Here is a 26,819-nt window from a genome sequence, read left to right as displayed (position 1 = left end):
TTGCCGTTTCACTCTCACTAGATTTCTGAACCTGATCTATCTTCACAGATGAGTGCATGGCTGTCTTAGTAGATTTTACAGCTGTTTCACCAGCAAACCTCATCAATACTGAAAAGTTATATGAAATAAAAGCAAACATTATCTAATTGAAATAGGCTGCTGTTGTTATCATCTTTCATTCTCCAGCCTCACAATAGTGACATGAGTTTGATTGAAATGAGGCTGCTAAATTTAGCTTACTTTTGTTAGTGGGTCCAAAGACAATACTTGAATATACGTAAATATGTGCCAGTTTGAACCATGAACCGTTAGTCCTCCTTCTCAGCTGAACGATAAACACAACAAGTGAGACGATACTTACTACAAAAAAGCAATCAATGTTATTTTTATACTCAAATCTATCCATAGAGCCAGCTGTTTCATCTTGTTCCATCTTGCCTGTAGAGACACCTCCGTGTCCTGCTGTTGTAACAGAAATGACAAGGCAATTAATTACTTAAATTAGTTAACCCCATTAATGCATTGTTTTTGACAGCCTTAAAAATTCCTTTTCTGTTTGCATTTCAAGGATATTTCAAGTTTTCTATAAACTGCCTCGTAAAATGCAGTCTATATACATAAATTAAAGACCCTAGTATATATTACAGTCATAAGCAGCATTTTGTATTACATCTTTTTTAGTTTGCATTCTATTAAAACTTTAGGCATGAGACATAGATGTGATTAATTTGATATAGTTAATGCTTACACAGAAACTACTCAATTTGTATCTGTTGGTATTTGGGTAAAATGTTGACATGAACTCGGTACATCACAATGCACATACTGCTTTAAATAATGCAACAGCAGTCTTGTTACTGACACCACCAAAAAATAAAAAAAGTAGTTGTATCTGAAACTGTTCTTTTATTAGGATCATGAGTCCATTATTAAGTCTTCTAAATCATCAATTTCTTAAGTCATCTTAAGGGACAAATTTGTGTGTGTGTGCTTTCTGGCACAGGCTAAGTGTTAAAGATAGGTGATATACCATTGCTTGTGCATTTACATTTGCATGAAATGTTTATGTGTACAAATATTAAGCCAATCTCCACATGTTTCCAGTGGTATCCTGTCTGACCTGTTCCCTGGGGTGTGTATTCCTGAGCATGATTACGGCGTGCTACACTCTACCATCCTGGAGTCTCTGGTTAAGCGAAACCTTCAGCCACTGCCAAGCATGACTAAGAAGGTATAGTTCCAGTAGTAAAAGTCATGTTCTTACCATGGAATTATGTTGTAGACTTTACATACATAGAATACGTGATTTTACTGTTTACTTTTTTATTTGACAGATTGAATGAAAGGACAAATGCATTTTTACTATGTCAACCACAGATATAAATATTTACAAAAAGTCACAATTATATTAAATATCTAGTTTCCTTCTTAAAGAGTAGGTCATCCAGTTTTGCTTGACTTGCTGAGATTTTACATTTACTGAATTTGAGGTATATGGACTTGTTTGTTTTTTTTTTTTTGTTTTTTTTTGTTTTTTTTTAGGCTATTCAACTCTATGAGACCATGTTAGTGCGGCATGGTGTCATGTTAGTAGGGCCCACAGGTGGAGGCAAGAGCACAGTTTACACCATCCTGGCAGACACCCTGGAGACTCTCCATCGTACCGGGCACCAGGCTAGCAATCCCTTTTATCAGCCTGTCAAGATCTATGTGCTCAATCCAAAATCTGTCTCAATGGGAGAGCTCTACGGAGAGGTATTGTTGACTGAAGATTTAGTTAAAGGATGGCTTCATTTGTTTTTCTTTCTGTTTTATTTTTCTTTTCTTTTCATACCAACCCCTTAGGTTAACAATTTGACTCTGGAATGGCGTGATGGACTGATGGCTCTTAGCGTCCGTGATGCAGTCAACGACACCAGTGATGATCACAAATGGGTAGTCTGTGATGGGCCTGTTGATGCGCTGTGGATTGAGAACATGAACACTGTGCTGGATGACAACAAGATGCTGTGCTTGGCCAACAGCGAGCGAATCAAACTAACTCCATCTATACATATGATGTTTGAGGTTTGAGTCAAACAGCAAAATATATTTTGTTTTATTTGTAAGCATTTCAAGTTTGAGTTTAAATATCTCTGGTTTGAATTTTCATCATATAGTTCCACAGTGGTTCTTTTTCCAGAGATCACCTTTCTTTAACCTTCTTCATTCCTGCATTTTACAGGTCCAGGATTTGGCTGTGGCATCTCCAGCCACAGTCAGTCGTTGTGGGATGGTATATGTTGATCCTGATGAGCTTCAGTGGATGCCTTATGTACAGACATGGATGAGTGGTCTTAAAGACAAAGTGAGTAAATAGTTTTGGACTTATTCTTTATGTTTGCGTTTATAGTTAATGTTTTGTTGCTTTAACAAGGAGCATTTAGTGAAACACAATTACATGCAGTATATGTTGTAACTGAAAAAGGGTTAATGTGTTTCTATATGCTCAAACAGACAAAAGTTTGGACACATTTTTCACTGGGACTGCATGTGCATGCACTAATCCCAGTGTAAACTGCCACTTCTGAGTACAAAAGATTTATGCTTATAGTTTAACATTTATCTTTTCTAAAGTAATGCATGTTCATATCATAGAGCTTTGTTACTGGTTCCCACAGATCAGGGTCAGTTCATTTTTACATTACATGCACTTGTTTTTCTCAGTGTGTTCTTGTTCACCCTTGGTCACAATGCAAGCTTTGGGGATCAGTCACTCATCAAATAAACTTCCCTGCCCTTTGCATCATAGCTGTGTCTTGTGTAGTAGTGAGACTATGGATGTGTCCTCCTGAGAGTATGTCCTTTCCAAGAGTTACAAACAGTAGAACTTCAACATCAGCATAAACTTTGATGACCACACATCACATCAAAGTTTATAGTCTGCAACATTTGCCTTGAGCCTTTTAGTATAACTGAACATAACAACAAGAGAGGGTCAACTCTTCCATCAGCTCTTGACTGTCTCATTCTTGTTATCTATCTATTGCTGCACTGAGACTATTGTCTTTGCTGATATCTGCTGATATATTAACGTTTCCTTTTGTATCTTCAATCTTTCAGTGTTTTACCTTCAGTACTCCATCTACATGTGTAAACTTTCTTTTTTATATTTTAAAATTCTACATTCTTATTTGTGTTGAATAGCTATTATTACACTTTCTGCAACTGTGTAGAGTAGTTTGAGTTTATTGGATTGTTGATTAATTTTGTATTGATTTTTTTTTCTCAAGCAAGGGGTCTTGCTTTGTTTCTGTTTTACTCTCTCTTCTTCATTTTAATAAAGTAGTATGTATACCTGCTAAGGGAACGGATGTTTTATTTTTCTATTCACTTTAAACAGGAAATCACAGCTGAACAAAGTGCTTAATGTAAATAGCGAAAACCAACTAATCTGACTTTGTTAAATTATCTAGTAAATCAATGTTGTACTCTGTCGATCTGCCTGCATTTTGTCTGTCTTCCTAGTTTCCTGATTCTGTGCGGACATACCTGCTGCAGCTATTTGAACAGTATGTGGAGAAAGGTCTGCAGTTTGTACTGAAGCATTGTACCCAGGCAATTCGACAGGTGGACATCAGTAAAGTCACCACTCTGTGCTCCCTGCTGCAGGCCCTGCTGCTGGGCAAAGGAGGGCCAGATTTTAGTATGGTACATTAAACAAAAGATTCAAAATTTGGCAAAACAAACTTTATATATATATATATATATATATATATATATATAAAGAAATAAATACTCATTACTCATTGATTGAAAATGCCTTCGTTTTTTGTACATTTGTCTTTGTGTAGGAGAATTCAGAGCAACTCAGTATACTGTGTCAGACCTTCATATTTTGCTACCTGTGGGCCATAGGTGGCAACCTGATCAGTTCTCACTGGGATGCTTTTGACTCCTTCCTCAGAGACCAGTTTGAAGACAACCGTAATGCAAAGGTATATTTCTGTATGCACTGCAACCAGCCAGTACATGCAAAACTATGAAATGGACGTTATACACATGACACAATGACATACAGTTTATCAAAACAAAATTTCAAAAATCTACACATTTCACATTCTCATTGACGCCACTGGAACTACTGCTCGATACATATTTTATCCATGCTCCATATTCCTGAAAGTCAATTCTGTTTCCAGTTCATTTGCGAGTTACAGCATGAAATTTGTGAAAAGCCCAGAAGGTTATACTGTATAGTACATCAAAGTTCTTTTGATGCTCAGTGTATCTCACTGGACTGCAGCTAATTTAAGAGAAGCCTCCATTCTAATGGTGTATGCTGTTCTTGTGGAAAACCGATCTTTGAAAAGTATAGCCATGTACTGTATTAAATCCATCAGATATTACTCTAACTGTTCAAATACTATTGATATAGGGTTGTGGAATGGAAAAATTACAATTGAGGAAATGTTTTTATGACAGTACTGAAAACTGAAGGGTAAGGGCATCACTCACTTAGCTGATAATGGAGTGTGTATGGAAGTGACATGAACACACACTCCACCTGCTTCCACATCTGTTCATCTGTGTGTCCATAAAAAGCTGATGTTGTTGAGGTGGTAGTTTGTGTCTCATTACTGACTTATTACATTTTTCATTTTAATCAATGATTTGTAAGGCCTGTTGGTATCATTAACATATAATCTAATCTGGGCTCTTGTAGTCGTGTTTGTGAGTTTCAATAATAATGAATTTTGTGTTTTCTTTTCCATGTGTGTCTTCGTGCACTCATAAATGTTTTGTAGCTCCCAAAGCGTGGATCTCTGTGGAGTCTGTATATGAACTTCGAGCACGAGCAATTGGAGCCTTGGGAGAAGATAATCCCTTCATTTAATTACAACAGGGAGCAACCTTTTTTTGAGATGCTGGTCCCCACCATAGACACTGTTCGCTATGGTTACTTGATGGAGAATCTGCTCTTTGTGCAGCGCTCTGTACTCTTCACTGGTGATACTGGAGTGGGGAAGGTAAAAACCCCTAAAGCACAGTGATTAGGGCTTCAGAGGGTCACAGAATAAATCCAATAGCAGTCCTCCTCGGTGGTGGTTAGAAGTAATTGTAAACACAATATTTCTAGATGTAAAAGCTGTACCTTTTGTTTTTTGGTCTTTTGCCTTCATTTAACTAGCTGCTACTGTTTTGTATTTTGAATGAAGACTTCTTGATCTTCTAGATGAAGCTCCATGCTTGTGACTACATACAAGCTTAATTTTACACATCAGTACCTCATGCTGTTTTAGTTAGTCGTATTGGTAAACTTTCTATCACATAAAAGATATTTCTGATGGCTCCACATGTGTAGATGGTTCAGAAATTCTCCACCACCAAAACAGACTGGCAACAAGAAACAACGTGCAAACCATATTTTCCAAAAAGGTTTTCAGAAATGCCTGAAATCCATTTTTAAGCTTTACTAAACAGACACATCTTCAAAGTTGATCAAGTTAAGTTTATTTAGTGGCCAAGCTTACTGTACAAGAAAAATTTAAGTATACAAGAATTTGATGTTGTCATTACATTTAAAAAGTTGGTAAACTGATGTGTTAATCAGTTATAAGTAAAGAAATACTTGTCCCATTATGGACTTTAAACATGTGTGGAGGTACACTGTCTTAAGGAGTTAAGAAAAGAATGTATTGAAAGAATTTCTGTCTCTCCTTTACAGTCAGTGGTGGCTCGGGGCCTGCTTAACCGTATGCAGGAAACTGCAGGATACCTTCCGGTTTACATCAACTTCTCTGCCCAGACCTCTTCCGCCCGTACACAGGAGATCATTGAGTCCAAACTTGAGAAGAAGAGAAAAAACCTGTTAGGTAAGATGACAATGTTGCATTAACAATATAAATGCAAACCCATTGATTTGAACAACCAGACTAGGTCATCTTATGATCAAGAAATTTGCATAATCTTAACAACAATGTAGTGGACATCAGTGTTTTTTTTTTGTTTTGTTTATTAAGTGTATGCTGCCACCATCAGTAAAAGCTAAGGTCAAACCTTTCAAAAACAGTAACAAATATAAAAAAACGAAAGAGTGTCACACACATCAACCATTTTGTTGTATCCATCCATGTATTTATTTGTCTTCATGGTTTAACATTTGTGCGACTGACTGCAGTGCCGACTGTATTATACTGATGATGAAAATACTGGAGCCACTGTATTTAATACACCCACAAAGCAAGACTAGAGCCGTATTTTAAAAATGGCTGGTAGTAATGTATAGTTAATGCCTAAAAAGGAAAGCACCCTTGAATGAGACAGTTCATCTGTTCACATAGCCAACCATTAATCTGTTTGTGCAGCTGCCCACTGTCCATTTACACATTAACTCCATTCATCCACCAATCTATTCAGTGATTTGTCCATCAATCAGTACATACATCTGTTAAGCCTTTCACCTTTTACTTCTACAACTTTTATCCTCCTTCCTGTAGGTCCTCCTGGTAACAAGAAACTGGTGGTCTTTGTGGATGACCTGAATATGCCTAAGTTGGACAGTTATGGCTCTCAGCCTCCTGTAGAACTGCTGCGTCAGTTCCAGGACTTTTCTGGCTTCTATGACAGGAACAAGTTTTTCTGGAAGGAGATCCAGGTATATATTTAAGATGGTCTTTATTGTCTTGTAGTACAGCCTTTACAGCCTTCAGTTAGGAGAGTCTTGGAGTTGCCAGAACAACACAGACAGACCTTCTCTGCATGTTCTTGTTTCAAGTCTTAGTACAAAGCTAGGCCAACATGTATTTAACTTAAATTAAAAATAAGTTGATGTCCTCATCTAACTTTGTAGAAGAGTGGTCATAGTGCATTGTAGCTACTTTGTATTCCAAGATTTTCTTTTTCTGCAAAGTTAAACATGTAGATATAGCTCTTTATATTATACATTAACACAGTCAGCATAACTTGAATTTCCCAGAGCCAGTGTTTTAATGAAGTCTGTCCATTTTTGTAAAAAAAAAAAAAAAAATTGTCCATCGTATATGCCACATTTGTATATTGCATTTACATTACATTTTCTGTATTTACAAGTCAAGTTCACAATTTTATAGAAACATCTGGGTCTGACCAGAGCCTAAGTCAGAATGGCACCTGCTTAATCCCAAGGCCAGTCTGGTGTATTTGTCTGAACCTAATAACAACCTTTTAACTTTAACTGATAATATATTCATTGAGAAAAAAGATGAAAGTTTTTTATTTCTTATTTTGAAGTAAGTTTAATACTTTAATTACTTTGCTTCTGAAAAGTGTTAAATGTAGTTATTTTCAGAGCTAGGTTGGTGAAACATTGTCATACTTCTGCCAAGGAGGTTCTGTGGTAGTTTGGGAACATGAGCTCTTACAAACCTTCATGATTTAAGTCTAATTTGACCTTTGAATTTGTAAGGCATTTGAATGACCTGCTTCTGATGGTGAGCCCTCTGTATTTGTAGTTGTAAAGTGTTTTGTAGATTGTACTTCACTTGGCCTGATGTTGTGAAGTTGTCTTTTTTGCTATTTGAATTATCCAACATTATTGTATTTTGTTGATGTCCAGACCTTTTGTGCTGCTGTGTTCATACGTCGGGTTTTTACACCAGCAACTTCCAAAGGCTAATGTTCCACTCAGAATTAACTCCAGACCTTTTTAACCTACTTGAAACACATAAAAATAATGATTTAAAAAAAGAAGCACTCTATCTATTGATGAAACTGGTTTTTAATAAATAATGAATTCAATCAGTTCCCCAATAAAATATGTATTTAAGAGCAGTCTTTCCTAAGGCTTTCCTCCGAATTAGCTGTGATTACCCTCATGTAAAAACTGAAAGTCTGTAATTTGAACAGTTTTTTTTTTCTTAGATTTGTTGCTGAAATTAAAGCATTTGTCATTTTTTTAATTTAGCTAAACTATTTAACTATTCTAGGTTTTTCTAACGATGACATGTCAGTTTAAAGCCGCAAAAATAAATTTATTTCTTACTGCTGGATATAACGATAAAGACTGTGATGGGAAACATGTTTATGTTTTTATGCCTTTATCTGTTTTTTTATTTTAACACTTGTTTGTGCTCTTGTCTCACAGGAAATGACTATTGCAGCAGCATGTGCTCCTCCAGGAGGGGGACGCAATCCTGTGACCCCCCGATTAATTCGCCACTTCAGCATGCTGTGCCTGCCGACACCCTCGGAACAAAGCCTTAAGCACATTTTCAAAGTTAGGAGCCATGCATACAACACTTACACACACTACAAGAAACACATCCAATACACAATAAAAAGACTTGTTTTCCATTGTTGAATCTTTTTATTCTGTTACAGCTTCTAAACAACTTGTGTCTAACATCACAATCTAAGTCTCGATAGATTGGTTCCTAATAGTTTCAGGAAAATCTGTTATGAGGTTCGGGTGATATACAAACATGTATTCCTTTCTCTAGGGTCACTTTCTCCCCCTTTTGGTCTATCAGATATTTCCATTTTATCCTATGCCTTTCAATTCCTTGTCCATATATAACTCTTTATGCCTCCTCTCATAGTCATTGCCACTTGTTATCACTTTTTCTCCAGGCCATCCTGAATGGTTTCCTCAGTAATTTTGTCCAGGAAGTGAAGGGCTGTGCTGAACAGATTGTGGATGCTGCCGTGGAAATTTATAAGCGTTTGAGTCTTGATCTGCTGCCCACTCCAGCAAAGTCCCACTACGTCTTCAATCTTAGAGACCTCTCAAAATGTGTCCAAGGTAAAGCAGAAACTTTCAGTAACCACTTACACCGATAATCCCAATCAGATGTTAAAATAACTGTAGTTGTTGGAGCTTCACAGTAGAGGAAGATATATTGTCTTTCACAATTCACAGAGGATAGAAGGAAAAACTATACGTAATGTAGCACAGATGATGTCACAGAACTATCATTAGTGACAATCTGGAATGTGTTTACTGGCAAAGTGTAGTTCTTAGTACACACACTCTTTCTTAAATGCCACTTAGACTTTGCAAGCGAGTCCGTGTGTGAAGAATGTCTAAATCTTTATTCTTCCACAGCATGAGTCTCAGCGATAATTTATCTCTTCAAGCTGCATTACCAACATTTATACGCTCTGTCTCTGCCTCATGCTTTTTAATTGTCTGTAACAACATTCCTTCACCTCTTCCCCCTTTCTTCTTTCCCTTTTTTTTACCCAGCAGGCATAAACACAGCATAACAATTCATTGAATATGTTTCTACCCCTTCGGTAGACACACTATCTGTAAAAAAAAAAAAAAATAAAAAAAGGAACACATGGCCCAACACACAGTACCCTGCAGTAATGTATAAGGCATACAGAATGTGTTATAAACCGAACACTCGTATTTCACAACCTATCATTCTTCCTATAATTTTTCTCTTCATATCTCTGAACTGCTCTTTGTGCTCAGGTATACTGCAGTGTGAGCCAAATCAAGTAAGAAACAAAACTCAGATTTTCCGTCTCTTCTGCCATGAGTGTCAGCGGGTGTTTCATGACCGACTCATCAACAGCCTAGATAAGACCTATTTTCACAGAATTGTCTGTGAGATGGCCAGTAAGAACACCCTCAAAACTATCCTGAGCTGCATGCACAATTAAAATAGTTTGAATTTCAATTTTTGTAATGGATTCTTGTGTACCACTTTTTGACCCACCCTCTCTTCCTGCCAGGCAGATATTTTGACATTAAGTTGGAGGCCTCATACTTTGTGACTCAGCCCATCATTTTTGGAGACTTTATTAAGGTCAGGGTCTACCTCAGGTCATTTTTTTTAAATTTTTACACAGAAATACCTCACAAGATTTATTTATTCTTTTCTCTGTCCATCTAATATTTTGTTTAGATTGGTGCAGAAAAAGAAGATCGTCAATATGAGGAACTGACAGACATAAACAAGATCCAAGCTGTTCTCCAGGACTATCTCAGTAATTACAACGTATCCTTCTCCAAAGACGTCAAACTGGTTTTCTTCCAGGATGCCATTGAGCATGTCTCCAGGTGTGTTAAACTTACTATCCCTTCAATTCCAGGTTTTTCTTCATGTGACATTTTAGTTGGTGACCAATGGATTTAACTGTAGGTGGTAACAAACTGTGTGAGAGAAGTTGTACCAAGAAAGGCTACACTACAGACAGTGTGATATTGCTTTTCAAAGAGAAAATCTTAAAAGATGCATATATATATATATATATATATATATATATATATATATATATATATATATATCAACATTTATTTGATTGCTCTGTCCAGACCACATCATTCCAGAACCTTTGGTATTACTCTGCTATGTTTTTGGCAAGCTATGGTTCTATTCTCATGCAGTTGTTTTCACAGAAGCAGCATCCGTTTGTTTAAAGCTGTGACCCACTACCCATTGTCAAGTCTATGCTGAGAAAGGCACACTTTCACATACAAACACTGAAAGAGCAATATAGAAGTTTATTGCATCATTACAGCTAGGTATTCAGCATTCTCAAAGCTGAAAATTTCAGCCCAACACTCATAATTCTCTTAATAAGTACACATCAGCATTGGTAAAATGAGTCGGAAATTCTTCCTGCAGCATGTTTATGCCAAGTAAATGTGTTCATAAAGATGCATTCATGATGCCGCTGGACTTTCAACTGCAGAGAAAATTGTTTTAGGCTCCTAGCTTGACATTTTTCCAGCTCTATTCTGTTTTATCATATCATACCAACTTTATTTCTAAAACACTTTCACACAACCACAGCAAAAACAGTGCTGTACATGAGTAATGAATAAAGTGTAAAAACACAAGACATAAAACAAATAATAAAACAATAAAATACAACTAAAGAGAAGTAAAAGACAAAGTTATACAATAAAAAGCAGAAAATAAACACAATCAAACTGGGTCAAAAGCAAATGATTTATACTGGGTTTAAGATACATTTAAAAAGTTTCTGTGCAAAAAAACAGTGTATGGTCTGCATAGTGTTTGATTCAGGATTTTGCATTAGCTGGTTGGTGTCATTGTGTAGAGCAAATGTGTTTGTGAGGTATGTCTTTATAGTTTTTTTTCTCCCCATCAGATAGCTAATTACTAGGTTGCATTTATTAATTAAATAACTGGTCATAGTTTGTAATCTGTGGCACTTATGGAGGATTTGAACAGCAGGGCAGTGATTCATTTTGAGTAATTTGGGGATCTTTTTAATACCCAGCCCATCATGGGTTTTATTCTACCCCATCTTTTTTTTAGACATTAGACTTTTTCCATGAGTGTATACAGATACAGTCAGCTATTTTTGTGTTTTTTTTAATGACTGTATGAGTAGTGTGTGTTAGATATAAAAATCACCTGTTTCATCAAAGTGAGTATAGGCAGTTTTCTCAAAGACAGTAAAATGATACATGGTGTACATGGAATGAAGTTATATCTATCACTTTTTTCTTGCAAACGTAATAAAACAGCTTCTTAACTTTGTAGAATTGCCCGTATGATACGCCAGGAGAGAGGAAATGCCTTACTAGTGGGGGTGGGAGGTACAGGTAAGCAGTCACTTACTCGGCTGGCGGCGCACATGTGTGGTTACCGTTGCTTTGAGATTGAGCTGTGCCGGGGCTACAACTATGACTCCTTCCATGAAGACTTAAGAAGGCTCTACAAGATGGCTGGAGTGGAGGGAAAAGATATGGTGTTTCTCTTTACGGATACTCAGGTATGAATGAAAGATTTGCCCGCAATGGAAAATATACATATTTGGAATTTTATTCAATTATTACTTCCCACTTTCTCTTTCTTGTTATAGATTATAGTTGAGGAGTTTTTGGAAGATATTAACAATATGCTAAACTCTGGCGAAGTGCCTAACCTTTTTGAGAAAGATGAGTTGGAACATGTGCTTGCTGCTACCCGCCCTAAAGCTAGAGAAGCTGGAATCAGCGAAGAGAACAGAGATGAGGTATGCACAAACATAAATACATGCAGTGCTGTAGAAAACTTTCAGAAAGGAAATGCAGGTATTTTTGAGCATACCTTAAATCTAAAACAGTATTGTACAAGACTTTGTCTTAAATGCCTTTTAAAAACTGAGGGTTTTCTGAAAAACCAAACTTCATTCATTCCTCAGCCTCTGAAGAAACTCATTTCATGATTTTAGATCCATTTGACAAGAAAAATCTTTGACTTTTAATGTAGATGATTGACTTTGCCCTTAAAAGGCTAAAGCACACATACACTGCATTAATAATCATAATATCTGATAAACAACATAAGTTAACATTGTTTTTCACAATGAGCCAAAAAAATTAATGCACACTCTGCTCAAGAGAAGTTATGTAAATTTAATGCCCCGAAGCAAACTGAAAGAAAACATCAGACTGTAATGTTTTCTGCCTGCTGAGATGTACCCTTCAGAAATATGGAATCATGTGAGTATGTGCCATAATGCCCTCAGGTATTCCAGTATTTCATCTCTCGTGTGCGGGAGAAGCTGCACATTGTTCTGTGTATGAGTCCTGTGGGGGATGCCTTCAGATCTCGTTGTCGCATGTTTCCATCACTGGTGAACTGCTGCACCATCGACTGGTTTGTCCAGGTATGCTTGGACATCTCAGATTCTTCTGACCACATGTATATAGGTTTACTTTTGGTTCCTGGATTAAAGGGATAATCATATGATTATTTCGACTTAAATACAAACACAGATACAAGCATGTATTGGGGATTACCTTTTTTCATCAATATTCCTTTCCTTTTTTTCATGAATGTTTCTTCATTTTTTTTTCCATCCTTTATATCACCCACCGTTCTCTTCCTACTCTTGTTCAGCATTGTCCAATAGTTTGTGACTTTCAAATTAAAGCAATCTTTCTATGTTCTTTGTTTGATATTGACTTATTCTGTTTACTTCTGGAAGATCATAGTTAATATTTTTAGTGATTTTTCTGCTGAATCACTGTTTAAACTGCCAAGAGCTAAAAGTTGAAGCTAAATTTATTTGCACTCACCTCAAACCCTATTTTCCTCTTATCTCTGTACCCCGTGCTGGTTAGTGGCCTCGGGAGGCACTGCTCTCAGTTTCTCAGGCCTTTTTCCAGGACACAGACTTTGGCAGTCAGGAGCTGAAGCAGAGCTTCTCAGCCATGTGTGTGGAGATACATGTAAGCGTCACTGACATGGCTGAGCGCTTCTTCTCTGAGCTGAGACGGCGGTATTACACTACACCTGCCTCTTATCTGGAGCTCATCAACCTCTACCTGAACATGCTTGACAAAAAGAGACAGGAGTTAATTCAGGTACATCTAGCAGCTGTCAGTGAACATTGTCAGCCTTGATATTTGTATTTAATGATTATGTGAATTAATGGAAGAAGAAATAGCCAATTAGCTAACTGTTGGCTAACTTATTACAGGAATGATGGAACAAATGTGTTCTGTGTACTGCAGGCCAGGGACCGTGTGAAAAATGGCCTAACGAAGCTGCTGGAGACCAATGAGCTTGTGGACAAAATGAAAGTGGACTTGTCTGCTTTGGAGCCAGTACTACAACAGAAATCCATGGATGTTGATGCCCTCATGAAGAAACTAGCTATTGATCAGGAAAGAGCTGATGAGGTCTGTCGGGGCTTTGTCATCACAGAACCTTCAGAAATGTGACAGTTGTCTCCTACATGGTTATGAAAAAAAACAAAGTATCCTATTTTCATTGCTGTATTGTTTAGAAATCTATGATGCGAAGATATCACTTTGCTACAGGTACGTAAAGTAGTGAAAGAAGATGAGGCTTTGGCCAAGGTGAAGGCTGAAAACACCCAAGCAATTGCAGATGATGCACAGCGGGATCTGGATGAAGCTCTGCCAGCCCTGGAGGGTGCCAATAAAGCCCTGAATTCTTTGGACAAAGCGGACATCTCTGAGATCAAGGTGTTCACCAAACCCCCAGAGCTAGTCATGACCGTCATGGAGGCTGTCTGCATCCTGCTCAACTGCAAGTCAGTATAAATCCCTTTTGTAAAAATCACACATATAACAACCACAACTGTGGAACTTTTTAACAAAGCTAATTGTATCTTATGTTTATCATCTGAAATTGGGGTTTACGTTGTTATAACTACATGAATTACTCCTGTGTATACCTGAACCAATGTGACTTTGACTCTGACGAAGACAGTAAACATGTGGAAACATTAGTCCACTGGTGCAATTATAGGCTGCAACTGTAATCAGTGAGCCCCCACTCCTCCTTTATTCACTTGAACCAGTTTTACTCAGAATAGGTGAAATACAAAGAAGCAAGATTCAAAACCATGAAAATATTTCCACACACTTTTGATTCCAGTCATCAGCATCTATCTCTGTAATCACAATCATCCCCTTCACCATTTTCATCAAAGATAATTGCTGCTGATGATGAGTATGAATTATTTGACTTTTTTTTTTAAGTTTTTATAACATCTTTTACATTACTGTCATTAACATAATTCTTAGTCATCATCATTAAAGCCATAATCTTTTTGTTTGTAATTGTAGACTTATTCTAATAAGTATTTGTATTGCTTCCACCCCAAAAAAAAGCTAAATTAACCATATCATGTTATAACATGATGGTATTTTGTAAAGATGTAAAACATAAAACATATTAATGTATTAATGTTTTCGGCTTTGAATGAGGAAACAGTGCAAGCAGCAGACCGAAGAACTAGCTAATCTACAGAACCTGATTTAGTTGTACTTCATGCTGGGCAGAGATGAAATTCTACTGTCTTTGTTTCAGCAACTTTATTCTCCTCACGGTGCACCTATATCATTAACACTGATATCTACACTGATAACTCCATATTTAGAGGACCCACATATGTATTCAGTTCGTACGGTATAACACCTCACATGTCAATGCCTGTGATGTGTTAGACAACATTAGGACATCTGGTTCATGCCCTATGTTTAAGTATAAAGACTTGAGCAACGTTAACAAGGACCAGTACATTGGCCATTGTATTCATACAGTGGTTTGAGATTGGGAAAGGAAACCATCTCAACTGTTTCTATCGAATAAAACCAGTGGATGGGCTTTCTTTGTAAAAATCAAAACTCTCAGAACTGCCTCACAAAACGTGATACCAGAAGCTTTTACACTGCTCCCGTGTTTGATTTCCTGTCTCCCCTATCTGAACTGCGAAATTGATGCATTCTGGGTGCGTGAAGCATCAAAAATTGACTCGGTGCAGAAATTTAGCGGGTTTGCCGCGACAACACGCTTCTGGGACGCTTCTGATACGTGACGCACACGCACCCGGTATAATTCCGCTGTAAGAATTTACAGATACTTGTGTTCCATGTGTCCAGGGAAGTAATAGCCTTAATATGTTAAAGAGTACAAGTTGAATGGCAAAAATGTTCTGTTTTAAACAACTTAGGGTCTGCATCTGAATCTGATATGCCATCTTTGTAAACATTCTGACCAGGCAGGATAAGGCACATTGATCATTTGCCAGCAGAACCGATGTTCAGGAATAGTTTGGGGAGCATGACATCCAAATTTATAAAATTTATAACTTAAAGGAGCATAGTGCATCTTGAGAAAGTCTTGCTGTGTTGCTGCTATTTTGGTATCATAAGGGGGAACTATACTGCATTTCAGGGGATCATATTTTTTATTTAGTTGTATTGGTCAGTTATATTTTAAGTGTGTTATGTTGTCAGCATGCAGGATGTATATAAGTTGTACTTCGATTATATGTCATGACATCATGAATTGCTTTGGTTATCTTGTTTTATTCTTGCATGGCAGTTTGACCTTTGTTTGCTGAATGCTGCATGTAATAGAAATGTAAAGAGCTGCCAGACTATAATTAAAAGTAAACTTGCATAATAGTTTTAACTCATTTAATTTTTCCAGAGTTTAAATTCTGCCACACATACACACATATTAATCATCACAATTAGCATATTTTTATCCCTTCTCCTTTTACAGCTCCTCACAAATTTCCCTCTCTACTTACAGACCGGACTGGCCAAGTGCCAAGCAATTACTCGGAGATGCCAATTTTCTCAGGAACCTGACAGACTATGACAAGGACAACATCAAACCCCAGATCCTCATGAAACTGCAAAAATATATCAGCAATCCTGATTTCATACCTGAGAAGGTCTGTTTTTATTTCATGTCAAATTCTGATATTTTTGAGACTTAATTTACTGTGTAAACTTAAGTCACTTTTGAAAATGATTGAGTTAGAATGGATAATGAATACTAATTGCTTAAGTTGTGATAATGGCATCTTGATTATGCATACTGTACTTTATACCATAATTATTTATGCTATACAGTTTTATGGCTCCCTAACCTGGTACAGTGGGTACTCCATTACTAGTTTAAGGTGATTGTGTTGCTTGTATTAGGTGGAGAAGGTATCTAAAGCCTGCAAATCGATGTGCATGTGGGTCAGAGCTATGGATCTATACTCCAGAGTCCTCAAGGATGTCGGCCCCAAGCGGAAAAAACTGGCCAAAGCTCAGGTCAGCAGCATAGACTTCAGTATTGATATGTTTAATCTGTATTCATATACATATTAGGTTTTTGTGACTATTACTTTGAAATTGAAACGGGTATTTATTTCTTTCCCTATTGTAAATAAGGTTGTAACCAGTTAATCATCCACTATACCCCAGTTTAATTTCTGATTAATTCATATCTTGGATCACATCTTTTCCTCTATCCTAACCTATGCAGGAGGATCTGGATATGACCATGGCAACCCTGAGGGATAAACAGCAAAAGCTTCAGGAGGTGCAGAACCAGATCAAGGTTTTAGAGGAGCAGTTTGAGAATAGCATTTCTGAGAAGGGAGATTTGGGTGAGGCCTGTGCCTATTTTAAGTTGCATATTTAAATGTCTGATAAGCTTTCTACAGATGGAAAGCATCTATAAGCCTTTTCATTGTTGATGTCTTTTTCTCATTCTTTCTTTCTGTAAAGTTAACAAAATGGCTCTGACTCAGGCTCGGTTGACAAGAGCAGGGAAGCTAACTTCTTCTCTGGGTGACGAGCAAGTACGCTGGGAACAAAGTGTAGCCTTATTTGAGCAAGAGATTATCAATGTTGTGGGAAACGTCTTCATTGCAGCTGCCTGTGTGGCCTACCATGGAGCATTTACTTTTCACTACAGACAGCTGGTAGGTACAGTGTCATGCAGAACAATTTAATTTTTAAGACATAAGTATAAAGGCACTGTACAGTCTTGCACCTCAATACAGGACTTACCATAACATAAATAAACTGGGTCGGATGTTGTCATTACTCTGTAGTTCTTTAAATAGAGTTTACAGTCATTACAGTAAACTGAATCTGTTTACCTTGAAATAAAAAAATAAAGACCAATACATAGTAAAATGTGTAAAATTGAACCCCTTTTCAAACAAAACAACACAAATAATTGAATATCTGCTTTGGCTGTTGTGCTCCCTTTCCAGCTAATTCACCAGTGGATAAAACAATGCCAGCATCTGAAAATCCCCATTAGTTCCAACTTCAGCCTCATCAACGTTCTGTGTGATGCATATATCATCCATCAGTGGAACACAGAAGGGTTGCCTCGTGATACAGTTTCTACAGAGAATGGAATCTTGGTGACTAAAGGCCGCCGCTGGCCTCTTATGATCGACCCTCAGGATCAGGTTAGCTAGAAACTATGATTCATGTGTAATTGATTTAGTGGTCATTAGATGGGCATTGATTTTTCTGTTGTGATCAGTCAGTAATATTCTAGGACCTTAAGTAGCCTATTCTTTCTACTGCAAAGCTTAGCAGGTTGAAGGTAAGTAAGTAATATACAGTACAACTACACATTCCTGGTCTCAGTAATGTACTGTAAGTGATTTAAGTTGCTGGCTATCTGAACTGAAAATTTCTCTCAGAATAGACTTTATGTCGCACATGGTCAAAGACAAAGTTGTGGCCCTTGCTTCGAGATAAACAATTCCCAGAGTCACCTCATGGAAAAGACAAATCTACACACAAAAAACAGCTTAAGAGCAGTTGTAGCAAAAACAATATTTAGGTCTTGACACTGGTCCTTGTCATGAATATTGACATTTCCAATTAGCCAAACTGTCACATTTGAGTTGTGCTGTACTTCCGAAAGCTGTTATTTTATTTATCTTTACACATACAGAGGAACTGGTATGTTTGGCAAAATTAATCTTTCAACTTGGAAAATTTCAAGTTTGCATGTCAGACAGTATAGGACAAATTTACAAATAACAGAAGATGAAATAATCTTTAGTCTCATGTTGCTGAACTCATATTGTTTACTTATTATTTCTCTTATGCAGCAGTACTGAAAAAAGTTAGCCTTTCTCATCTGGTATTAACATTCTTTTTATTTACAAGTTGTGTAAAAAGATCTTATCAGATAAATAAAACCACTGTCATTTCAAGGCCAACCGATGGATCCGTTCCAAGGAAACCAAGCATGGACTGAAGGTGACGAAGCTGACAGACCCAACCTTCCTCCGTACCCTAGAGAATGCCATACGGATGGGCATGCCTGTACTGCTAGAGGATGTAAGTACAAACACTCTACATTTGTTATGGTAATACCATCTAAATCAGAAATGTAATTATTTTTAACATTGGTATATGTGTTTGGTTTACAAGTTACCTCCAAAGGCAGCATTAAGCAAGAACTTTACTGTACATTACTTGTATGGAAGTGATGTGAGAATATCTCTTGTTTATATTCTTGCACTAAATGTGTATAGTTAAAGGAGACTTTAGATCCAGTCCTGGAGCCCATCCTGCTGAAGCAGACATTTGTGGCTGGTGGGCGAACATTGATCCGACTTGGAGACTCAGAAATCGACTATAACAAAAACTTCAGGTTCTATATGACCACTAAGATGGCCAACCCACACTACCTGCCAGAGGTAAGAAAAGGACAAACACGTTAATAACTCTTCTTTTAATCAAATAATGGCTAAGCTGTGCGGTGTTCCCGTTTCAGCTTTGGCTTTTCTTAATTTAATCCAAGTGCTGCTGCCATTAGTCAAATGGAATTTCTGGTGTGCATCAGAAAAGTTTGTCTTGGGTAAAAAGTAACCCCGTACAGTGACCAATGCTGGGTTTTTCTCCTTTCCCTGATTACATCTTGGATGGTTTTTCTCATCTTTTCACAAAATAAGTTGAACACGTGTCCACTATTTTCTGTCCATCTGAAATGAGCTCATGTTCAAAAACTTGGTAGGGTTCCTGTGTAGGGTTCATATATGGCTTCTTTCAGGCAAATTTCAGGTTTCATTTCTTGATGCATCTCCGTGCTGAGTAGTGATTTACAAAGGTACTTCTGAGCTTATGTAGCTTTATCATGGTGGCGTGACGGCTTCTCATGACCACTGAGGTTAACTGTCAGTAGTTTCTAGCTGCCTGAATCTTACAATATTGTGCTATGAATCACCATATTTCTTTTTCCTTTTTCTTTTGTTTTTAATGTCAAATTATGCTTCTTGTATTCTGTACACTTTGAATCACCCTGTCGTTGAACTGTGTTATACAAATAAACTTGCCTGGCCTATTATGCTCTGTAGACATTGAAACCAAAATTCTCTGTAATTTTACATTGATAATTTATTCATTTTTAATAATGGATTAGATTTATATAGGACTTTTCAAGCCATTCAAAGTGCTTTACATTGTATCCATTATTCATTCACTCCTCATTCATACTTAGTGATGGTAAGCTACCCTGGGGCAGATTGACAGAAACATGGCAGCCAATCCACAGCATCGAACATTCATACAGAGAGAAAAGTTTTTCCCAAGAATACAACCACAGATTGACTGTAGGAGTGGGATGTGTCGAGTCATTGGACAACCTGCTCTACCTAAATCTAAAGATTAAGATCTTGTGGCAAATCAGAAAGAGTTCTGAGTGTCTAGTTTTGTGGGTTACATCCTGATCTGCTAACACAGCCTCAACCATCTAAGCTTTGTTAGTAATGAACAAAGCAGTCTACCACGAGCAGCAAAAAATAGCGCAGACCCCCCCAAACAAGCAGATAATGTTGATTGGAAGGAGCCTGTAGTTCATCAACTGGTATAGTGTATAGGGTAGCACTATATATCCCACCCACTGCAAGTTCCTGCTGGAGCAAAATAATCAATGTTTTTAACTCATCCTTAAATGGCTGCAGTGATACAACTGATTAATGCCCATAAAATGCTCCCCCTGCTAGCAAAACTGGTATAAGGCCACTGTGTTCAACTTCAGTCCAGGATAGCAGTAATACTCGAATAAATCAAGCTTTCCAACTAAAGCAGGATGACGGCAGTAATGGAAAGCATAAAGACACAATTTGAGATAACACATCAAATACTGATGAAAAAGACTGACATGACAGAATCTGCACATGAAGAAATAATTAGGACAGTGTAATTAAATGACCAAGGCTGCCACTTATAGAAATGTCCAAATCTTTTCTCATCTGAACATTATTTGTCTTATTAAAAAATGTCATCATGTGTTTATATTTGCCTTCTAGGTATGTATCAAAGTTACAATCATTAACTTCACAGTAACTAAGTCTGGCTTGGAGGACCAGCTGCTCAGGTACACACAGAAAGAAAAAACACAATTCTCACAGTTTCCAGACAATGTGATTCACATTTGAAAACCACATTACTTTCTGTTTAAGTGATGTGGTTCGTCTTGAGAGCCCGCATCTTGAGGAACAGAGAAATGACCTAATCGTGAGCATCAACTCTGACCGCAACCAGCTGAAGGATATAGAAAACCGTATCCTTAAGCTTCTTTTCACCTCTGAGGGGAATATACTTGACAGTGAGGAGTTAGTTCAGACTCTCCAGGAATCAAAGGTAGGGGTTCAGCAGATGGATGAACTTGCACTGTGCTGTTTTGTTATTTTGTGCTCTACATTTCCTAAAGGGATCATTTTATTATTTTAAGCTCTCTGTGCTATTTTTAATTTTTTTTCTCCCAAACGTTCTTCGCATATTCTTTTGCTGTTGTCCTTAGTTTGTTTTTATTTAAATTTCAGGTGACATCAGAAGCCATAAAGCATCGTCTAGAGGAAGCAGAGGCAACAGAACTGATGATCAACACTGCAAGGGAGCGTTACAGACCTGTGGCCACCCAAGGCTCTGTCCTATACTTTGTTATAGCCAGTCTTTCTGAAATTGATCCTATGTACCAGTTCTCACTCAAGTACTTTAAACAGGTGGGGGTTAAAAACCAGTATTTATTTTCCAATCCACACGCATACACACAAAAATTTAGATTTTTCTTTTTCATTTTTCCGCCTCGCTAAGCTCTTTAATACTACCATTGAGACATCAGAGAAAAGCAATGTGTTGGAAGAGCGTCTTCACATCCTTCTGGATGCAATCTTGCTCAACTCCTACATCAATGTATCACGTGGCCTCTTCGAGCAGCACAAAGTTATCTACAGCTTCATGGTGTGTGTGGAGATCATGAAGCAGCGTGGTGAAATCTCAGATGGGGAGTGGCAGTATTTCCTAAGAGGAGGCGCTTCTTTGGAAAAGGTAAGATGGAAAATGTTGTCTCAAGTTTCAGTTTGGTTAATTGTGGCTGTAAGATCAAATTTGGCCAGTTAGTTGAAATTAAAATATTTGTACATAGACTTTTGTATTTATCTTTTTATTATACAGTAATGCTTCAAAAGTGTTTGTGTGTGAAAAAGATTTAGTCATAACTTTGAGCCAGTCAGGCAAAACTGGTGGATGGAAGTATAAAGTGAGGTATTTAAAAGAAGACAAAATCATACTGATAAAAAAGCAGTCTGTTTGACAAAATTAATATTTCTCAGTGAGATATGGGAGATGTATTTTTCTGCTGTCCATGCAGCTTGTTAATAGGCCTTCATGGATTATTGGATAAAAACCAAACTGTAAATTAAGTGTAGAGCCTTTCTATAAACTTTCAAAGGAACAAAACTGGGTCCAGTTGTTATCAGAATAACCTAACTAGCTTACTTTACATTTCAGAGATCTTTAAATAATGACTTTGCTTTATTTCATAACTTCTCTCTCCAATCCCATTAGAGTAGAAGGTTGTGTGAGGGTAAAGGTAGCACTGACAAATTAATAAAACCACATTTGAGATTTTAGCTTTTGTTTTATTAAAAAGTTCAGATGGTTTTTAAGTCCACAATAAAGATCCGTAAGTGACATCCAGAGGCATATTTCTTGTGATCATCCATAATTTAGTTCTCATTTATATGGCATCAGTTTGGCGGAAGATTCTTCTGCTTAGCTGCTGAGCTTCATGCTAATCCCATCCTTCCTCAGCTTTAAAATCTCCTGTCTTTTCCTTCCTTTCATGCTTCTGTGCATCACTCACCTACACTCATGTAGCTAATTTTGTATTCTTTTCAAATTTGTCATTTCATCACTGACGTCTGCCTTTAAAAGATGTTTTCCATCATGACCTGCACCTATTCTTTTATTGACTTGCATTAATTCATTTTCACTAGCCTGCCTACTCAAGGTCTTCTCTCTCCAATCCCATTAGAGTAGAAGGTTGTACGAGGGTAAAGGTAGCACTGACAAATTAATAAAAGAGACAAAATGGAAATGTATTTCTTGCATTTTATCTATTTTATTTTAGCATCTTCCCTCTGTTATTTCATTAATTGCATTTCTTTTAATCATTGTTTTTTAATGCACTTGTATTGCTTTCTGCACCCTTTTTGTAAAGCACTTTGAATTGTCTTGTACATGAAATGTGCTATACAAATAAATTTGCCTTGCCTCTGTCTTACATTTTGTTCATTTATCACCCAGGACTATGCAGATCGGCCAGATGTGCCATGGCTAAGCGAGTTTTACTGGCAAACATGCTGCGAGCTAGAAGACAAACTGCTCTGCTTCAAGGATATTTCTAAAGAAATCACCAGAACCCATATCCATATCAAGCTTGGTAACTCAACCCCCTTGCTACTGTAATCCATGAAAATCAGCATATTTAGTGCATTAAATTTCCTCTGGAAGTTGAATAATCCTCCTACCATCCTTTTATTAAATAATTTATGAATCACAAATTCATTCTGAAAAAAAAATATAAAATTTCTATTAGATTTTTTTTGCATTAAATGAGCCATCTCCCCTTCAGGACGTTTCCAAGCATCTATTAATCCTGAGATCTGGGAAGGCTATGCATCAGGCTTGCCTCCTATCTGGAAGTCCAAAGAGAAGAAACAACAAATAAAAGGTTACTGGAATGAGAGACTGGGGACCTTCCAAAAGCTAATTCTTATTAAAAGCTTCATGGAAGAGAAGGTGAGTTGTGAGTCTGTGTAAAGATGCTTTATTAAGGTTTTGGAGGTTTTTGTTTTTTCCTTTGTTTTTCTTTCCAAATCTGCTAAATCAAAGGGAATCTTGAATCGCTAAAGTTGTTTTGTATCTTCGGTTGTTAAACTTGACAAATACCTGGGTAACTTCTTTAATTCTAAATCAAGATGGTTTTACCAGCCTCCCTGCCACCTTCAGCACACCCCTCCGAGGCAGGGTTAAAATTTCCTAGCAATCGAGTCTCATTGTCTTGTTTCAATATTCTAGTTTCCCTTTATTTCACTTTTGTTCAAACCTACAATCTGTCCTGTTCCCTCTATTATTTAGTGACTTCTCTCTGCATTTCTGTTTCAGGTGGTGTTGGCAACAACTGAGTTTGTGATTGTTACCTTGGGAAAGCAATTTGTGGAAAACCCTCCAGTGGACCTGGCTAACCTCTACAATGACATTACCCCCTCCACCCCACTGGTCTTCATCCTCAGTACAGGATCTGATCCCATGGCTGCCTTCCAGCGTTTTGCAACTGACAGAGGATGTCTTGACAGGCAAAAGAAGTCATAAAAATAGTCTATAAAGAAATAAATAGAAAGCATAGCAACTGTGTACAAGGGGTTACATTGATGTTTCAAAATGTACTTGTTTCTCAGGGTGGAATCCATCTCACTGGGCCAAGGCCAGGGACCTATAGCAGAGAAGATGATACAATCAGCAATGAAGAATGGCAACTGGGTCTTTCTCCAAAACTGCCATCTGGCTGTCTCCTGGATGTTAGCCATGGAGGAGCTCATAAAGACCTTCACTGAGCCTGGTACCATCACTAACATGAAAATCACAGGCCATGTCACACACATCTGACTGAAGTGTTAGGCTTGTTTTGCATCAGTCTTCCCTTCACTGTCCACATTTCATTTAGAATAGTGTGACATGTTTTCATGTTTGCGACACAACAGGATAGTGAAATCAAAATGACTAAGGCTACTCTACTTTAACCCGTTAAGGCCCGACCCATGAAAAAATGGTTAAGAAATGGTTAAATATGCTGTCTTTATTTGGCCCTTTAACAAAATGTAACAAAAAAAATTACTTTTTTTCGGGGAGGATATCTACCATTTATTACCATGTGATATATTAAAAATATTATAATATGGTTTTCTGCTTCTGGGTATCTATTAGGGGACAGAAGACAAGTATCAGATTATGTTCAACAGGATTTTGAGAAAAGTTTATACCATAAATTGAAGCAAAATCTCTCAAACTGTATGTGACAAATATGTCACGTCAGGCTCTTATGGGTTAAAGCGTAAGCTGAAAATGGACCCCACTAGTGGTAGAGTTGCAACTAACATCACATAAGAGCCTGTGTATACTTTAACGACATCCAGCAAAACAGACTGGGAAGAGCAACCCACTGACTTTAATCCTTATCTTTCTTTTTATTTGCAAAAACAAAAAAAAACTTCAATAAATTAATATATAAAAAATATAAATTAAATAAAAAAAAGACAGGAATAGAACCAGCAAATCTACTAAAGTGCTTATATAAGATATTTGATCTCCCAGCTTAAAAAAAAAGAAAAGAAAACCACTGAATTGGTGTCTTTTGTGGGTACTTCCTGGTTTTTCATCGTATTTTGTGACTTGTGGACCAAGATCTATCTTTTTATTTTAAGAGTATCTTTAAGTTAATTGTCCTTCATATGTAGTTTTGATTAATTTTCTGTTTTTTTTTTTTTGCAGACACGTATATTCACGAGAACTTCCGTCTGTTCCTTAGTTCTATGCCAACAAAAGTTTTTCCTGTTACAGTACTGCAGAACTCTGTCAAGGTACGCTTACACTTAAAAATGAAATGCCATTATAATATTATATATATATATATATATATATATATATATATAGAGAGAGAGAGAGAGAGAGAGAGAGAGAGAGAGATAAGTAACTTATTTTGGGCTTATTATCATCAAGCTGATTGCTTGTTTTTCTTTGGCAACACAGTTTGCAAAGGCAACTAAGAGAAAGTCAGAGCTTGGCTAGCTTACTACATCAAAATATGGTACACACTTAAACATAAAAACATTTTGGCAAAAAGGTGCCTATATCAGTTTTAAAAATAAAACCTGTTTTGGAGAAGGCTACCTCCAGAAAAAAAGCTGAAGGGAAGCAGAACAAGCATTGTGTGTTTTTTGCTTTGGAGGCGTGGCTTCAGGGGGAAGTCTGAAGAAAGGGGTTTGAACTTATGAACTGTGTATTTCAAAATATTATCGCCTACCCTAATTTTAAGTATATTCTGCCATTTGCATTGCTTTTATTGAATATTTTTATGTAATTTTACATCATTTGTAATTAGACAAAGGCGAAACAAGAATTCAGTTAACTTTCAAAGAGTCATGTTGAAATGTACAGAAATGCAAGAAAAATGGAAGGTGTGTTTAGGTGTATAAGGTTTATTTTAGGACAGCAAGTTATTATTTTTTGTAATATGTAAGTAATAGGTGGTATGACCACATTTATTCTTCAGCACAACCTGGCCATCTTAGACAAGCTTTCTCATAATTCACTTGAAGTTTTCATTAATAGTTCTCCAGGTTTCTTGAAGGACTTTCCATAACTCCTCTTTAGATGTTGGCTCCTTTTTGTTCTGTTTCATGTTGACATGACCCCACACTGCCTCAGTGATTCATCACTCCATCAGACCTGGTGCCACTGATTTTCAATCCAATGTCATGTGGCATACCTGAGCCTTTTCTACATTCCCCTTAGTTCAGAATTGCTTCTTGACTTAGCTTAGTCCCTTCTAAGGACACCATTTGCCGTGACAGTTTGGCCAATAATAAACTGAGTTTGAAGTCTGAGTAAAGCAGACCGAAATCTACATTTTGAGTTTGTCATATTACAGTTAAATATGTTATTAATCAGCCACGCATGAATGTTTAAAACAAATCATAGTAAGTAAAATTAGGTCCAAAAATAGTTTTATAAATTAGGAACATTCTTTGCTCTGACATGGTGGGGGGTATCCATGGAACACCCCGATTGACAGATTGCAGACCAGCTCAAATTAAACACACTAATAGATTAAACAGAGCTTGTTTTAATTAAAACCAAAATGTAAAATGTCGAAATATTTTCTTATGCATACAGTATGTCAAGATCAGTTTGTATTTCCAATATTAAAATTATATGCAGTTATGGTATAATGAGATGAATCATAGACCATCAGCGCAGATGGGAAGATTGGCCCTGAGAAAAGTTCACTGTAGTATTTTCAGTGAAAACCACTGAGCCAGAGGTCTCTCTCTTTCTTTTTTAAAATAATTTCCAGGTGACTAATGAGCCTCCTAAAGGCTTGCGAGCCAACATGCGCCGAGCATTTACAGAGATCACCAACAATTTCTTTGAAGACCACATACTAGGACGCCAGTGGAGGAAAATGGTCTTTGGAATCTGCTTTTTCCATGCAGTTGTCCAGGTCAGACTTACTCTCTCAGTTCCT

The 26,819-nt window shown here is 37.1% G+C and overlaps 1 protein-coding gene across 1 annotated transcript in view; it reads left to right on the top strand.

Annotated features, from left to right (window-relative positions):
- The window catches only part of dnah6 (dynein, axonemal, heavy chain 6), a 60,550-nt gene that overhangs the window by 25,372 nt on the left and 8,359 nt on the right, over positions 1 to 26,819 (top strand). The window contains exons 34-70 of the mRNA XM_041982864.1: positions 1,105 to 1,231; positions 1,543 to 1,755; positions 1,846 to 2,067; positions 2,225 to 2,347; positions 3,508 to 3,690; positions 3,834 to 3,977; positions 4,788 to 5,009; positions 5,708 to 5,855; positions 6,480 to 6,637; positions 8,105 to 8,236; positions 8,590 to 8,761; positions 9,440 to 9,586; positions 9,703 to 9,776; positions 9,876 to 10,030; positions 11,487 to 11,718; positions 11,809 to 11,961; positions 12,457 to 12,597; positions 13,055 to 13,297; positions 13,448 to 13,615; positions 13,757 to 13,992; positions 16,005 to 16,149; positions 16,403 to 16,519; positions 16,734 to 16,857; positions 16,979 to 17,175; positions 17,473 to 17,676; positions 18,440 to 18,565; positions 18,763 to 18,927; positions 20,539 to 20,606; positions 20,692 to 20,872; positions 21,055 to 21,234; positions 21,326 to 21,559; positions 22,820 to 22,955; positions 23,148 to 23,314; positions 23,681 to 23,871; positions 23,974 to 24,134; positions 25,064 to 25,152; positions 26,649 to 26,795. Of these exons, the coding sequence (XP_041838798.1) occupies positions 1,105 to 1,231; positions 1,543 to 1,755; positions 1,846 to 2,067; positions 2,225 to 2,347; positions 3,508 to 3,690; positions 3,834 to 3,977; positions 4,788 to 5,009; positions 5,708 to 5,855; positions 6,480 to 6,637; positions 8,105 to 8,236; positions 8,590 to 8,761; positions 9,440 to 9,586; positions 9,703 to 9,776; positions 9,876 to 10,030; positions 11,487 to 11,718; positions 11,809 to 11,961; positions 12,457 to 12,597; positions 13,055 to 13,297; positions 13,448 to 13,615; positions 13,757 to 13,992; positions 16,005 to 16,149; positions 16,403 to 16,519; positions 16,734 to 16,857; positions 16,979 to 17,175; positions 17,473 to 17,676; positions 18,440 to 18,565; positions 18,763 to 18,927; positions 20,539 to 20,606; positions 20,692 to 20,872; positions 21,055 to 21,234; positions 21,326 to 21,559; positions 22,820 to 22,955; positions 23,148 to 23,314; positions 23,681 to 23,871; positions 23,974 to 24,134; positions 25,064 to 25,152; positions 26,649 to 26,795 (6,025 nt within the window). The remainder of the gene's footprint in view (positions 1 to 1,104; positions 1,232 to 1,542; positions 1,756 to 1,845; positions 2,068 to 2,224; positions 2,348 to 3,507; positions 3,691 to 3,833; positions 3,978 to 4,787; positions 5,010 to 5,707; positions 5,856 to 6,479; positions 6,638 to 8,104; positions 8,237 to 8,589; positions 8,762 to 9,439; positions 9,587 to 9,702; positions 9,777 to 9,875; positions 10,031 to 11,486; positions 11,719 to 11,808; positions 11,962 to 12,456; positions 12,598 to 13,054; positions 13,298 to 13,447; positions 13,616 to 13,756; positions 13,993 to 16,004; positions 16,150 to 16,402; positions 16,520 to 16,733; positions 16,858 to 16,978; positions 17,176 to 17,472; positions 17,677 to 18,439; positions 18,566 to 18,762; positions 18,928 to 20,538; positions 20,607 to 20,691; positions 20,873 to 21,054; positions 21,235 to 21,325; positions 21,560 to 22,819; positions 22,956 to 23,147; positions 23,315 to 23,680; positions 23,872 to 23,973; positions 24,135 to 25,063; positions 25,153 to 26,648; positions 26,796 to 26,819) is intronic.

Source organism: Melanotaenia boesemani, chromosome 4, assembly GCF_017639745.1.
Source record: "Melanotaenia boesemani isolate fMelBoe1 chromosome 4, fMelBoe1.pri, whole genome shotgun sequence".
In the NCBI taxonomy this organism is placed as follows: domain Eukaryota; kingdom Metazoa; phylum Chordata; class Actinopteri; order Atheriniformes; family Melanotaeniidae; genus Melanotaenia; species Melanotaenia boesemani.
Note: the sequence above shows the minus strand (reverse complement) of the source record. Positions and strands in the feature narration are given on the sequence as shown.